Consider the following 13,943-nt stretch of genomic DNA (forward strand, 5'->3'; position numbering starts at 1 on the left):
AAGTACCTAAAAAAAATTCTATTTAAGCACAGCAACTTACATAGATTGGACAGGTGCACATTTTTTGTTCTTCAGACTATGTGGCTCCACTGTAATTAAAAAATATGGTGGCAAGATAAAAAAAAACAAAGGCCAGTTTACTGATTCAGATAAATTATTTAAGCTGCAGACATTATTTTTGATGGGTTAGGTTGAGATAATAATGTTAATAATTGCACCAACTTAGTAGTTTGGGTAACTTACACTCACAAGTCTCCATTAGTTGATTTAAAACTAAATTCAAGTTTAGATAACTTAATGAAATGGTTTAATAATTTGATAACTGATTTTTCTTCACTTTGACTTCAGGATTTCAAGTCCCCTCTTCTATTCTGGTATTTTAAGATAGAGGAGGCTATTTAAAGTCCTCTCCTCTGTGTTAACATACCCGGACAATGAAAAGTTAATTGTAAGTGCCTTTGTTGAGGAAAAGTGTATTCCATTAGCATAATGTAGTTGGTTGCAGTTGTCATAACTCAAAAGTAATAAATGCAAACTGTTGATGACACACATTTGAAACAGTAGGTGCATTAATTCTTAATACACAGACAGTAACACACAATGAAATTCACCATATTAAGAATTTCCCCAATTTTTTGAATGGGAGATCTCCTTTAAGCACTATACTGTGAATCTATTGGTAATTATAATATTAATACCAAATCAACAAGGCAGAACACAGCTGTAGCTGGTGTATTCAACATTTATTTTCTGTCATTTTAAAAACTTGTTTGAGGACAATCAAAATATAAATACATTTCTCTCTTTCACAGAACACATAAACACCTACACTCACTCCCCACTCCCTCACCCAACACACGCACATGCACACGCACACACACACACACACTGCCCACGCCCCTGATTTAGATGTTAAAAGGTGCAACAACCAGCCATCAACAACTGAACCTTCATGGTGAAACTGCATCTACCACACTTTTAAGCACAGAGAGAAGAAATATTTTCATACTTCAGATTATTGGTGTCTCTTTACAGCCGTAATACTGGAATATCTATTGTAACCTGCCACACTTAAGTCACAAATTCACACATTTTTTTCTGCATCCTTCTCCCTGCTTCGTCATCAATAAATTTGTAGAAGAGTCAAAACAGAAGATGAGTACCATTTAAAAACAAAATTTGGTCCAGTCATGCTCGGTCTGACTGTCTAAAGTGCCTTTAGATGAAAAGTACTAATTTGTCACATATATGTTTGAATAAATAGATATCATTACTTGAACACAATCTTCCAGCAATGACTTTGGCAAGGACTGTTCAGATGACTTTGTACAGGATAATTTGTTAAAAGCAAACTGAACTGTTTCTGAGCTGAGGTCCAGTCAAGCTTCCGTTTTTTTTTTCCTTTGAACACAGCAGAAGAAAGAATTTCTGAGTCTTTATTGCAATAGCAAAGAATTAAGGTGATTTGCTGTTGGATTGTAAGTCGACGCTCCCCTGCATTAAAAAATTAACTAACAAATTAACAAAGCTCAAAGTTACAAATGATAGTATGCTTTTGAAAATGGTTGGCAATGGTCTACATCTGGTTTGTAGTTAAAGAGCTGAAACGTGTGAAACTATGAGCGTGGTTCTGTCAGAAAAGCTTAAAAATAAACACAGAAGCAAAGATCAAACTGGCATCATGAAACATTAGGGGCCCAACATGGCGACTCAACATGTGAGTCAGGAACAAAGTGGAGAATCAAGTCAACATTTGCATGCTGTCTTCTTTGTGGTTTTGGAGCTGCCTCCCTATCGACCCCATCATTTACTGTTTACTGAGTGAAGTTCATCTGGAGCTACTGGATGTATCTTTTTAACATCTCTCACAGGTCAAAAAACAAACAGAAGATGAGTGTGTTGTTTAATGACAGTCTACCTGGGCAAAATAGGTTTTGTTAACCACAGAGTGAAAGAGAAAAACAAAGCAGAATAAGAGAACCCCATCCCTCCACCCCCCACCCCCACCCCCTCCCCTACCGATATTAAAAGTAATCTCATCTGCTTGATTTGAGTGGGATTTGGGATTCAAAGCGTCTTCTTCCTTTCTCAGGGTCAGTGATGGATGTGTCTGTACACTATTTACAAAAACAAAAAGATCATCTGAAGAGTTAATTTCCAAATCGCTGTATAATCACGGTGAGGAAAAACTCAGGAAAAAAGTTGTCGTTAGTTAAGGAAGTAATTTTGTTAATTCACAACAGTGATGATTTAGATGTTTTTGGGCATCAATCGGTGAAAATATGAGCTAAAAAATCTGCAGGTGGATGCAGAGAGGAAGAAGAAAGTCTGAAAGATGTGCCATTACAATCAGAGTGATTTTTCCTGGCTATGTGTCATCTTAATATTTTGTGTCCAACCTAGCGAGTATCAGCTGGAGTTGAGGACAAAAGAAAGGGATGTGAATTCTGGCTGCAGCTGGTGGTTTCAGCCACTTAAATACAGAACAAAACTGAAGGACTTCACCTTCTGACCTATCTGACTCTATTCAAACTGATTTGATTATATCAAGTCTTTTAGTTACAGTCTGTCCATTAAAGATAAAGGAACTCTTCACACATACTGTATATCTCATGAGAAAGGAGCATAGGAGAGAAACATGCATATCAAAAACTTTTAAACAGGTTCCTGTACACTGCAAAACATTTTTGTCATTTTGATGCAAGACATTCATCAGGTGGAAATGAAGGGATAGCACTGAAACACATAAAAGCATTTTTGCAGTTCTGACTGTGCAGGACTCTTAGATTTTTTTGTGATTTTTTCTGTCTTAAAATCAACTTTTTCAAGCCATTTTTCAGTAGGATTTTTCAATAAGGGCAGCATCCAGCGATGGTTTTGAAAATATATTGTGGAATCACTCCACATCTATTAATTTACTTGTTTTCTGCATTTCCACTAGTGCTGAGTCAATCACACTTTGGTTGGTTGGATAAGAGATGAGGATGCTATCGTTCCTTGCCAATGCCAATAAAACTACAACAGAAAATTTGGCAAAATAACAGGCTGAGTGAAAAACCATGCAGGAAAAATGCATCAGGATCTAATTTAGCGGTGCAGGTGATTCATTATTTCACCTTTGCAGGAATAAACCAGAGCAAGATTTACAATATAAACTTTTGAGCTTTTAGAAGTTGACAAAAACAGCTTCATCAGTCAAGCAGATTCTGATGTGTGGAGAAAAAACTACTTCACTGCAGATCAAACACCAGTCTGATGTTAGTTTGATCTTTGGCAGTTGGACAAGTTTTACCCAACAGGTTAGTAGGGAAACAACAGGGATAGTGGAAGCTAGATACTGAACAGCTGGATTTGCATAGTCTCACTGAAAGCTGAAAAATGAAGTAAACTAAAGTTAGACTGACTCTGACGCAGACTGGACCTAAGACATAATGTAAATAGGCTGAAAGCAACACTGACTGTATCAATGTCTACTGAAACTTTCTAAAAAAAAGAAATTGTACTCATAATGGCTTTGAATCAAGTGAACACAAAAATTTGCCTTTGTAGTGTCATGACTAACTGCTTCAAAAGATAATATCTGCTTGTTTCCACTTTCTCTTTGCAACTTTTTAAAAGGGACACATCAAGTTTTTATCAAATAACAGCTTCAAACAGTAGAAGTCAGTGGGTCAGTTTTAGCTTATCAGGGTTCTACTCCATCCAGACTGAGTGAAGACAGACTGGAACATTTGAACACTTGACTAATCTATTGACTTGTAAATAAACAGACATGCGACTGGTTATATTCACTGCTCTGTTGACAACAAATCCCATGAAAACTCTGAAATCAACAATGTTTTAGTCTCTCTCTCTCTCTTAGTACTTTCTTAGCTCCAAGTCCTTTGGATACTTTGCAAGATTAAACATTAAAAAATCTCTTGCAAATGCATCTTTTCTGTTCGAGAAACCCCATTTAAAAATATGGTCACTGCAGTTTTTAGCGACTGTTACCTTAACAGGGGGCAAAAGGTTATTTGTTGGTGAAAGGTGGTGAAAGATGGTGTATATGGGACTGAGTCCAAATAAACTACAGTGTGTGATGATGATGATAAAAAAGGAATATGTCACTCAGTGCGGCAGTGTGGCTCATTGATGTGTTTTTAATAATTCTGGACAACAATGGGAGGAATAAGATTTCAGGATTTAGACACTGAGTTCATTGTTGGCTTTACTCTTTTCAAGGGATTTGTTGACAGTAAGAAATATAAAACACCACCAGATTTATCATTAAAATCCACAATCAAAAAAATAATTTGGTAAGCAACAGAAGTTACAAATTACAAAAGTTCCCATCAGAACTTCAGTGAATCCCCATAAAGAGATGTGGGTACAAACTTTACACCCATCAGTCCAGGTTACAGGGGGTGAGTAACTCACAAAAAACACACAAAAAAATTGGGTAATATGTTCCTTTAAGTCTCTATGTCTTCATTTCGTCACTCCTCTCAATGAAGGGCTCGACCACAGATCCTCTAGCAGACATTCAGTGTAGTGATCTGAGTGTTGACTGGTGAGGAGGCAGGACATACATAAAAAGCACAAAGGAAATCAGCTTCCCTTTTTTTCATCAGCAAACCTCAAGAGGCTGATGAAGAGGCCTCCTCTGCGGATCAATCTCAGAGAGATGTCTGATTCCATCTCTGTCTGGCATCAAATTTAACAGTGGACAGGAGCATTCTGAAAATGCTCTTCTCCTGAGCTTTTCCACAATAAAAAGAGAGACAGAGGAATTTAAATCCTGACTGATTCAAAACCTCTGTCTCCCTCTGTATTTCTCTCACTCATTCTAACAGAAGACAGAGAGATAGAGAGAAAACAAATTGCTCTTAAACTTCTTCAAACGTCTCTGTCTTTCTGTCGTTGTTTCAGTGTCTCGGTCTGTGTTGCACCATTGAAGCCAGCAGGAGGTGCTGTTAGGAAGCCTTGCCCAGTTCTATCTTCTTCTGGATGGCACGAGCTGAGTGGTAGATGAGCGAGTCAATGAGACCGGCCACTACAAGAGTCAGTGGACAGAATACAGGTGACAGGTGACAAGACAGTCAGAATTTGTCATTTTCAATTAACTACTCTTCAATATACATTTCAGTGTTGTGTATAGTCAAAAACATGTTTAAATAGAGGGACTGACCTGTGAATACACCTCCAATAATGGCACAAACTCCTGTTAGGAAGTGTGTGAATGATCTGAACAAAGAGAAAGCATTATTTAGCAATGAAATACTCTAAAAAGCTACTTCTTTTTTGTAAAATGTAAATGTAACCTTACTTAATAAAATGTCTTGTATCATTGAAGAAACACACAAAAACGAGAGTAAAACATGATCACTACCACAATATATCTTTCTTCCTGACCTTTTCCCCCCATGACTTCAACTTTAGAAACATCACTGGTATCAGAACTCCACATTAACCTCTCACACTGGATACACTGGCACGCTTTACTTTTTCATTTAGGCACACCCAGTATTTTTCATGGCACATTTTGGCATTAAAATACTGACTGCAAATGTGACTTTCTTTGTCTATTCCCACATACACTGGTAATTCTCAACACATGAAAATGATTCTACACAGGAATAAAGTTGCATGATCTGGAACTTTATGATAGCAAAGGGTAGCTCTTCCTTGGCTGTAGTATAGACCCCTTTCACATGACGTATGTATACTTAATTAGGCAGCTGCGCGCGCAGACCCCGTTCAAAACAAAGCCTGTTTACCTGGCCAAGGCGTGATATTGCAAGCACATATTACGCTAAATATGCCTTCTTGTTGTGCTGTCGGCTGTCAGAATCGTAGTAAAGCAGATGATATGGCAGCTGTGACAGCGACCAGGTGGAACTTGCTTTGTTACTGCGGCTAAACGTTTGGTTTACTTAATACTGATTTCCGCGTTCTCCGGAGCAGTCGTTACGTTGATATCACAGTTCCTGCTGATATACCGGAGAAGCCCTGAGCCCATTAGCAGGACAGTGCAGTATGTCAAAGTAGTGCCTGATAACGCATTGAAGGATTACTTTAATACCCAACATGCCGAACCAGGCCAGCAACAACAGGACAGCACCACCATCTGCTGCATCCAAACAGCAAGAGGCCGTGTCCGGCAGGCAGCAGGAGGCGGCTGTCAGCAGCGGCAGCCCCAAACAACAGCCGCCACCGCCTTCTCAAAGCAAGCCCATTGATGCAGCCAAAGCCGAGACATGCAATTTCCTAAACGCTATCTTTCTGTTCTTGTTCAGGGAACTCCGAGACACCCCAGTCGTCAGACACTGGCTCATTAAATTAAAGTGGAATGTGGAGGAGCTCCTGCACCGGGTCTGCACGCACATACCTTGTGTTAGTAAACACTGCAAGGGGTCTATATGTAGTGGTAAATGTCATTGTCATTTCTGACTCCTCACTGCTACACTTTGGGGCTGATTGGTAGTAAAATACTGTGGGAAGATCACATCACACAATGAGGTTCGTGGAGACCTTTTTATTTTTGAACATTTCACTTTCACTGCCAGTGCTCCAACAGTAAAAACTCTCCAGCTGGGCTATAGCCCCATTATTTGCCTTAAATGCAATGTGTAAAGTTGGCAGTTTCATCATATCAAAGCGTTTGACACAAGCTGCAAATTTACTTGTGGTGGTGGACGACGTGGCATGATCAGTGTGCATGCAGAAACTTTGCAGTTTAGAGGGGGGGAGTGTAGTTCAGGCTTTTGTCTGTATCTACAATTCACAGCTGTCCTCCAAAACACTTCACATTCCATGCAGACTGTCAGTAGACAACAGATGTGGCCAAAAGTTAGTTTGAAAAGAGAGAAATAAGGCCCAGAGACACACAAACAGACTTGCTACATTGACAGTACTGTCGCATCAGACTTGACAGATTTTTGTTTGGAATCTTGAGTTGTAACTAGCCTGTAAATTTGCATTAGAGAAGGCTCAGTTGCATAATATGCATTTCCACCTATGTCTGGATGATAATTCAGGATTATCATTTTCCCACTTTCATTACAATCCTGTCATGATGACTACCAATTTGCAAAATTTATGCTGTTTAATATGTAGTATAGTGACTTTTACAGTGATATATATCAGTCCTGGAAAATGCTCTGGTGACTGGTGATTTATGGTTTATTATTCAGCCCTGTTTGGAATGATGGTTCAGCAGCAAAAAAAGAGATAGATTTAAGTTAAAAAGGACAGCTGTATTTATAACAAAAGAATAAATATTAACTTTGACAGACTACCTATCTATTTCCTCATGCAAATTTACCAACTCTCAGTCTAAAAACGTGATAGTCGTGGTCTACAGACTGTGTGTGACTTACTGTCACAACCTACCTGTGTTTCTCTGTGAATTTAACCATCATGGGTGACAGTTCATATAGAACAAAGACACCCGGCAGCCCCTGGTCTCCTATTAGTCCATTGGCCACTTTCTCGTGCCTGGTGACTGAGAACTGGTTCGTTTTTACCACCTGGAAAAACAAAAACCAGAATTGTAAAATAAAATCTGGGGTCATTATTAAGAAAAACACTAAGGAAACACCTGTTCTGATTCATGATAAATACCCTACTAAAACCATGTAAAAATGAATAATTTTGAAATGAAGAGGTTAAAATTTTCTCTCCTTTCAACAAACTCCGTTTCTAGAAGCAACAATCAAATATCACCCCAGAGGTAAATTTGAAGAACAAAAATTGGACTCACTTCGCCGTCAGTTTTCATGTAGATGGTTGGAACAATTTTCACAAAGTACTGGTACATCATTGATGCTGTCAGGAGAGATTTGGTTAAAATATCAGTGTTGACGCACATACTTAAAGAGATGAAAGCAAAACCCCTAAAGTCTAAAATGTATATTATTATGTACATCCATACATTTAGCAACAACCTTTCTTGGCAGTATAAAATGTATATTAAGTACATGCAGATTTTCTTTGCATAAACACGTGCATTAAAGCTCCGAACCCCAAGACCCACCAGCTGGTTTTCAATGGCTTTGTCTTTAAAAAGTAATCAAAAGGACACCACCTATCAGAACCAAAACTGGAAAAACAGAAAGAATGATTGAATTTTCAACTTTGAAACAGTCCTTAAACTGATTATTGGTGGCATATGGAATGTAAGTTTAAAATCATAATATTTAATTTTATTCTACATGTCTCTTTTAAAAACGTGCCACAAATAAACCACCTTCATAAACCTGTAAAACAAACAAACAAAAAAGTTATACTCTTGGCACAATAGTGATGTCATGGGTGACTCAACTGCAACCAACAGTCACAAAAATATTTTTACTGAAAAGTCACAATTTATTTTCCATTGTTGGTAACACCTGTGGGGATTTGAAAATATGTTTTACATGCTGATTAAAGGTTATTTTTCAATTTTGCAAAATAATCAAAGAATTTTTTTTATGATTTATAGCATCAAAACTGTCACACAGCACAGAAAAAAAATTGCGTTCTCTTCTTCTTCTTATGGTTGTGCTGTTTCCACAAAGATGCAGGATTTCATACTGCAGTGAAAATATGAGCCCACAATGAGAAAAATGTTATGGAAGAAAAAAAAAAGTTGAGAAACTGCTTAAGGTTCAAATCTGCATCAGATACAAAAACATCTAGGGGACAGGATTCAGCACTCACTTTAAAAGAGAGATTATTTGATATGTTCGAGAAACTGACTACAACCAATGGAGGAAATAATAGTTAAAATTGTGTTTCTTTAGTACTGACGTGAACCACGGAGCGGCGCTGTTTACTTCCTCCTCGACCCTATTCTCAGTCTTTATTCGCTTCCTCGACCTTTTCCTTCTTCCTCTATCCGGTTATGGAGATCTGCCATAAAGACATTTAAACGCTGCTGCGCTCCAAAACACGGGAAATCTCAACTTAGGAAAGCAAAATTCAACCTTACTTTAAACGCATAAGTCAAGGTAAGGTGGATTTTGGACGACTTGCGTTGCGTGTTGAGAAAACAGACTAACTGTCGGTGAAAACGCACCGTGTTTATCCGTCAAGGCCACAGGTGACGTTAGCCAGCTGGTTAGCATGCTAAGCTAAAGCAACAGACGATCCGACAAGAGAAGTGAATTTCACGGATTCAATTATTGCAAGTTAGACTTTAAAAGTCGGCAAAATACTTCATAGAGTCTTTGTATGCGATTGGAATTAAAGCGTGAAAACTGCAAACTTTAACACATGGGCTAGCTAATGTTAGCTTAGCTTCCAAGTTCATTAATGCCAATTAACCTACTCACAGCAGCAGCACAACGTCTTTTTTTTGCCAGCGTAACATCCTTTTGCCTGTTGGAAAGAACGTTTACAACTAGTTTTGTGAACCAAGTGTTAAGAACAAATTCGAGTCTTTACTACTAAATTCAAACTAACTTTACACATTAATTTGAGCAGTATTCGCCATCACTGGAAAAGTGATCTTTATGTAAAGTAACGTCAGTATACATACAAAGAAATATAGGGAAACGTAAAAACGAATAGTATATGACAATCAGTTGCAGGGTACATCTGTCTCTCAAAGTTACAGTGATGCGTTGTTTTCCTCCTTTTTTAAACAGGTGGAGTGTGTTCATTTCCTGTACACTAACTACTGAAATGATACATTGTGAATATTAGACTCGGTCATAGTGTTTAAATTTTTTCGTGCTGTGTGTACTTACTCGACTAGATTAACCTGCTGGGGGACTTTAAGTTGAACATAAGTTACTCAGTCATTATTATTCTCCTCTCTTAGCTTTTCTGTGTACTTCAGTGCTAGAATACACCTTTGGACAGATGAGACCAAACTAGAGTTTTAGAGACGTTGCTTATATTTGGAGAAAGAAGGGAGAGGCGTATAACCCAAAGAACTCCGTCCCCACAATTAAACATGCTGGTGGCAGTATTATGCTGTGGGGATGCTTCAGTGTGTCGCTAACTGGGAATCTTGCCAAGGTTGAAGGAATCAAATCTCAAGCTGTCACCTGCAAAACAGGGTCTTCTAACATGACCCTTGTCGTGCTGAAAGACAAAGGGTCGCTTTGTCTTCAAACATGACAACGACCCAAAACATACATTGCTCCTGGTGAAGAATGCCCAGAAGACCAAAGTGAATGTTATTGACTGGCCTGCACAAAGCCCTGACTTGAATCCCATTGAAAATCTGAGGGGTGAAGACCAGGGTCAATGCCAGAAGACCATCATATCTGGAAGAGCTTGAGAGATTTGCCAAAGAAGAATGGGATTCCTCAGAAGATGTGTCACAGACTTCTTATAAACTACAACAAACGGCTGCAAGCTGTTATCCAGCAAAAAGGATACACAATTGACTATTAGCATCAAGAGGGCTAATAATTTTGACCCTGGTACTTTTTGTTCAGTCATTTTGTTTCTGTGTACAAGGTAAAAAAATGTAAGCATCCAAAATAAAACTAGGATGTTCAACAAAGCTGTAAAAAAAATCCTTGATCTGTTTAACAGCACTAGGGAATTTGTTTTTACGAAACCCTGAAATTTCATAGAGAGCTAAACATTTTGTCTTCAACTGTAAGAGTTTCAGACAGCTTGGTTTGACAAACAATCTGCCACATGAAGCTTTGCATAAGGTTTCTGAGAATGTGATCTTACCCAGAATAAAGTTTAAGTTGTTATGTTTGATGACATTAAAATTAAGCAGAGCGCATTCCTACAGTTGCAATAATCACAAACTGCCGTTTCAATGAATACTTAAAAAGCAAATCATCAGAAAATTAGTTGCCAACTATTTTGTTTGTTTTTTTCTGCAGAGGTTTTAGTTAGCAGCCATAGAATGTCACCAGTGCCAAAACGATGAGTATTCAGAATAATAATAGCAATTTGAATTTCTTTTTTTCTTTAGCAGCTTCATTGATTGACTCCTAATGAAGCCTAATAGACATTTTCATTAATCAAATGGTCAGAAATAACAGGAAAATGAATAAATTTATGTCAAATTAAGTAACACACACCCATTGCATTTACTAAAGGTGAAGTACTGCGAGTCAGGAAGAACCCTGTTTTGATAACTGAACATTTTAAAAAAACTGTCTATTTTCAACTTCTCAAAGGTGGAGAATGGATGTTTTGGATTTTTCACTGGATAAATTAACATCAAGCCTTTTTGCTTGGATTTAAGAAATTGTGATGGACAGTAGAAAATAGTTTGTGGTGAGGCTACAACTGATGATTACTTACATTAGAGATTATTCTATTAATTTCTTAATGAATTGCTAATAATTGGATCTAAAAAATATCAGAAAAATAAATCGTGAACCAAGAAATTAACCGGATTGAATACACCATTCATTGCTCAGCATTTGTTCCTCATGCTATCACATCAAACTGTCCATCTAAAAACAAATATAATGCACTACTGATCCCTCTAGCCTCTTTAACCTGTCTTCTGTTGCTTCCCCAGATGCCAGTGGCTGTCGGTCCATATGGCCAGACCCAGCCGAGCTGTTTTGACCGGGTCAAAATGGGCTTTATGATGGGGTTTGCAGTAGGCATGGCTGCTGGTGCCATGTTTGGAACTTTCTCCTGTCTCAGGTAAACTGGGATTCAGTGTGCCCTCTGCTAATTGTACTTTAGTAGAAACAGCAGCTGCCTATATGATCAAATTGAACAGGTTGACATTTGCCCATTGTGAGTGACATTACTTAACACTTAGGACAATTAATCACCAACTAACAGCCCATAAACATTCTGAATAGAAAAACTTGCTAAACACCATTGGCAACCTTTAGGTCACTGATTAATGATGTTCATCTTGATCATTTTGCAGGGTGTTTCCCCTGTGTAGAAACAGGAAGATTAATATAATATACCCCATTGCAGTTGTGGGTTCTGTTCCCATGGAACTAACTGAGTTGCGTTTCATTGGAAGTTTGTGTTCAATGTCCAATTTTAAAGTTATTTTTCTGAATGAATAATGAACCCAAGCACTGAACCGCACTAATAAGACTATGTTGATTTGAGTTTCATGAATAATTTTCTGTATTTAACGTAAATTAACATTTGTATTTTTTATTTGAGTAAACTTTAAGTTTGGTTTTTGTATGTGGTAAAATCTTCATAAGTATGCCTCAGCTATATTACTTTTCATACACAGACACTACGTTGTGCACCATCATTGTGTACAGGACTTTTTGCACTTTTGTGTCTAAAAGCTACATTCATATTCAACATCACTTCCATAGATGTAATCTAAGTAGAACTTTGATTACAAACAATATTAAGATAATCATGGTAATTTATCATCATTTGTCAACCAAGGTTAAATATGTCTCCCATTCTAGTTTACATCTATTAAAAATCAAACACTATTGCTCCTGTCTTCAGGATCGGCATGCGCGGCAGGGAGCTAATGGGAGGAGTAGGGAAAACCATGATGCAGAGCGGAGGTACGTTCGGCACCTTCATGGCCATCGGTATGGGCATCCGCTGCTGAGGAACAGCCTTCTCCACCTCCACACAACTATACAGCTATGGGACTTTTCAAATCATTACAACCACAGATCTCTGTCCGCTCAGTGCTGTCACCACCTCAACCTGCAGAGTCATTTTGTCAATAAAAATTCAGATTTATCAAATGATTTTCAGAGTGGGTGTGTAATGCCTTCTGATGCTGCCAATGTCCTGCTCATGAGTAAAATTCCATTTACACTCTCTGCCCAGTCTAACTCTACATCAGTGGAAAGTCAAAGTGACGCTATTGAACTATGTTCTTTGGGTGTGTTCTAAACCCATACTACCATACTTTATGCCAGAATTAGATTCATAGTGTTCCAACTGTGCCACATGCAGTATGAAATATCAGGATGTCTTACTGCATCCAATCACATTTTCATTCTTTAATTTGCCCTTTCAGTCTTGTGTGACTAGAATCAGCCTTAAGCAACACAGAGCACAAAGACAGATGACCCTCATTTCAGACTAAAATGTATAAGCAAGATGGTCAAAAGTAAGGGCAGTGTTCTTATGGAGTATTAGCACCAACTAAAGTTATGTTGCATTCTACTCTGTTGGGATGAAAACTGAAATTGCTCTCTTCTGTGTATTTTTCAAATTTTTGTGCATAGTGTGCAGGTACAGAAGTTGTCACTGATATTCCGAGGGTCTGACAAGAACAACTAAACTTTATTCCAAATGTATGGAAAGGATCCAGACACACACAGACTCCCTAATAATGTTACATTACTGGTACTACTACCTAGAAACAGCTATAAAACTGTAAAAAAAAAACTGCTATAAAATACATTTTCATCAAAAACTAAATAAATAATACCTATGGGCTGTTTTAATGTTGCAGACATTGTAATTAGAACATTCACACAGACAAAAGTTCTTGTGGATTTTCTGCACAGAATGGAGAACTAAGCACTGACTTCTTGTAGGCTTTTAGTCTTCTAAAGAAAACATCCTGCTTTACCACCAAATGTTAGTGCTGCACAGATGATTCTTTGTTCTGTGTAGCATGACTGCTGTTTGAAACTTTACACACTGACCTTGTGGCGCTGTGACATCCGTCCCGTCCAGAGGGTTTACGATGCCGGGGTAATCTTTACCAAACGACAGGTGTTTTATCAGATGGGTCATGTTTATCTGGAGGACAGCAGAAGGATCACAGACTTCAGGAACATTTCATAGAAAAGTGCAATAAGCAGATGTTAAAAATGTCACACAGCTTTTTTTTTTTTTTTTTTAATGGCACAACTTATCTGAAAATTTAAACTGAACTGACTAGTTAAACACAAGACAACTTCATATAATGTATATAATAATAATAAAGTTTTTTGTACCAAGTATTTTACTTTGTATTCTAAATAATGGCTGGGTGATGGGGACTGCTGTCAACTTTAAACAATATGACATTATAATGTTATATTTAGACT

At 37.8% G+C, this 13,943-nt stretch overlaps 2 protein-coding genes across 3 annotated transcripts in view; one reads left to right on the forward strand and one right to left on the reverse strand.

The window, feature by feature from the left end:
* Window positions 1-724: 724 nt before the first annotated feature.
* ergic3 (ERGIC and golgi 3) overlaps window positions 725-13,943 on the reverse strand; it is a 28,125-nt gene continuing 14,906 nt past the window's right edge. For both annotated transcript variants that reach the window (XM_022220581.2, XM_022220580.2), the window contains 5 exons: window positions 13,557-13,653; window positions 7,745-7,809; window positions 7,375-7,511; window positions 5,171-5,226; window positions 725-5,035 (listed from right to left, as the gene is read on the reverse strand). In XM_022220581.2, coding sequence (XP_022076273.1) covers window positions 4,956-5,035; window positions 5,171-5,226; window positions 7,375-7,511; window positions 7,745-7,809; window positions 13,557-13,653 — 435 coding nt within the window. In that variant the 3' untranslated portion in view covers window positions 725-4,955. The remainder of the gene's footprint in view (window positions 5,036-5,170; window positions 5,227-7,374; window positions 7,512-7,744; window positions 7,810-13,556; window positions 13,654-13,943) is intronic.
* Window positions 8,835-12,644, forward strand: romo1 (reactive oxygen species modulator 1). The gene is made up of 3 exons (XM_022220582.2): window positions 8,835-8,972; window positions 11,468-11,598; window positions 12,391-12,644. The coding sequence occupies exons 2-3, from the start codon at window positions 11,468-11,470 to the stop codon at window positions 12,497-12,499; spliced, it is 240 nt and encodes a 79-aa protein (XP_022076274.1). The 5' UTR covers window positions 8,835-8,972; the 3' UTR covers window positions 12,500-12,644.

The sequence above is a fragment of the Acanthochromis polyacanthus genome, chromosome 5, assembly GCF_021347895.1.
Source record: "Acanthochromis polyacanthus isolate Apoly-LR-REF ecotype Palm Island chromosome 5, KAUST_Apoly_ChrSc, whole genome shotgun sequence".
NCBI lineage: Eukaryota > Metazoa > Chordata > Actinopteri > Pomacentridae > Acanthochromis > Acanthochromis polyacanthus.